The sequence below is a fragment of the Nematolebias whitei genome, chromosome 22 (assembly GCF_014905685.2).
Source record: "Nematolebias whitei isolate Nwh7 chromosome 22, NemWhi1, whole genome shotgun sequence".
NCBI classification, from domain to species: Eukaryota; Metazoa; Chordata; class Actinopteri; order Cyprinodontiformes; family Rivulidae; genus Nematolebias; species Nematolebias whitei.
Genome location: NC_056519.1, coordinates 1,575,749 through 1,576,755, shown reverse-complemented (window position 1 = coordinate 1,576,755; position 1,007 = coordinate 1,575,749). Strand labels below are relative to the sequence as shown.

Below are 1,007 nucleotides of genomic sequence, written 5' to 3'. Positions count from 1 at the left end.
TGGTTCTTGTGGTTCTTGTCTCGGTTTGGTTCTTGTGGTTCTTGTCTCTTACTGGACTCTAACCCAGATTCTCTCTGGTTCCTGCAGCTCAGCTCCATTCTGTTCAGGAGGAGATGAACATCCTCGAAGAGGAGAAGGAGAATGAGTTAGAGGAGGTCCAGCAGGAGCTGCGCTTGGCTCAGGAGGAGGTGCTGATTCTCCAGCAGGCAGCCGAGGAGACGGCGGCTGAAAGGGAGAACGACATCGCCTCCCTGCAAGAGGAGCTCTGTCGTCTGAAGGCAGAGCTGCAGCGTCTCCATTCCACCACGGCTGAGTACGAGCTGGAGGTGAACACGCTGAGAGCCGAGATGATCCTGAAGAGCCTCAACGCTGACAAACGTGGTAACTGTAACTAACAGGGTAACTGTAACTAACAGGGTAACTGTAACTAACAGGGTGACTGTAACCAACAGGGTGACTGTAACTAACAGGGTAAATGTAACTAACAGGGTAAATGTAACTAACAGGGTGACTGTAACTATCAGGGTAACTGTAACTAACAGGGTGACTGTAACCAACAGGGTGACTGTAACTAACAGGGTGACTGTAACTAACAGGGTGACTGTAACCAACAGGGTGACTGTAACTAACAGGGTGACTGTAACCAACAGGGTGACTGTAACTAACAGGGTGACTATAACTAACAGGGTGACTGTAACTAACAGGGTGACTGTAACTAACAGGGTGACTGTAACTAACAGGGTAACTGTAACTAACAGGGTGACTGTAACTAACAGGGTAACTGTAACTATCAGGGTAACTGTAACTAACAGGGTAACTGTAACTAACAGTGTAACCGTAGCTATCAGGGTGACTGTAACTAACAGGGTGACTGTAACTAAAAGGGTGACCGTAACTAACAGGGTAACTGTAACTAACAGGGTGACTGTAACTAACAGGGTAACCGTAACTAACAGGGTGACTGTAACTATCAGGGTAACTGTAACTAACAGGGTGACTGTAACTAA

The 1,007-nt window shown here is 47.4% G+C and overlaps 1 protein-coding gene across 2 annotated transcripts in view; it reads left to right on the top strand.

The window, feature by feature from the left end:
- Positions 1-87: 87 nt before the first annotated feature.
- LOC119428202 (coiled-coil domain-containing protein 136) overlaps positions 88-1,007 on the top strand; it is a gene marked incomplete at its 5' end in the record, with an annotated part of 10,008 nt that continues 9,088 nt past the window's right edge. For both annotated transcript variants that reach the window (XM_037695850.1, XM_037695849.1), the window contains 1 exon segment: positions 88-381. In XM_037695850.1, the coding sequence (XP_037551778.1) occupies positions 88-381 (294 nt within the window).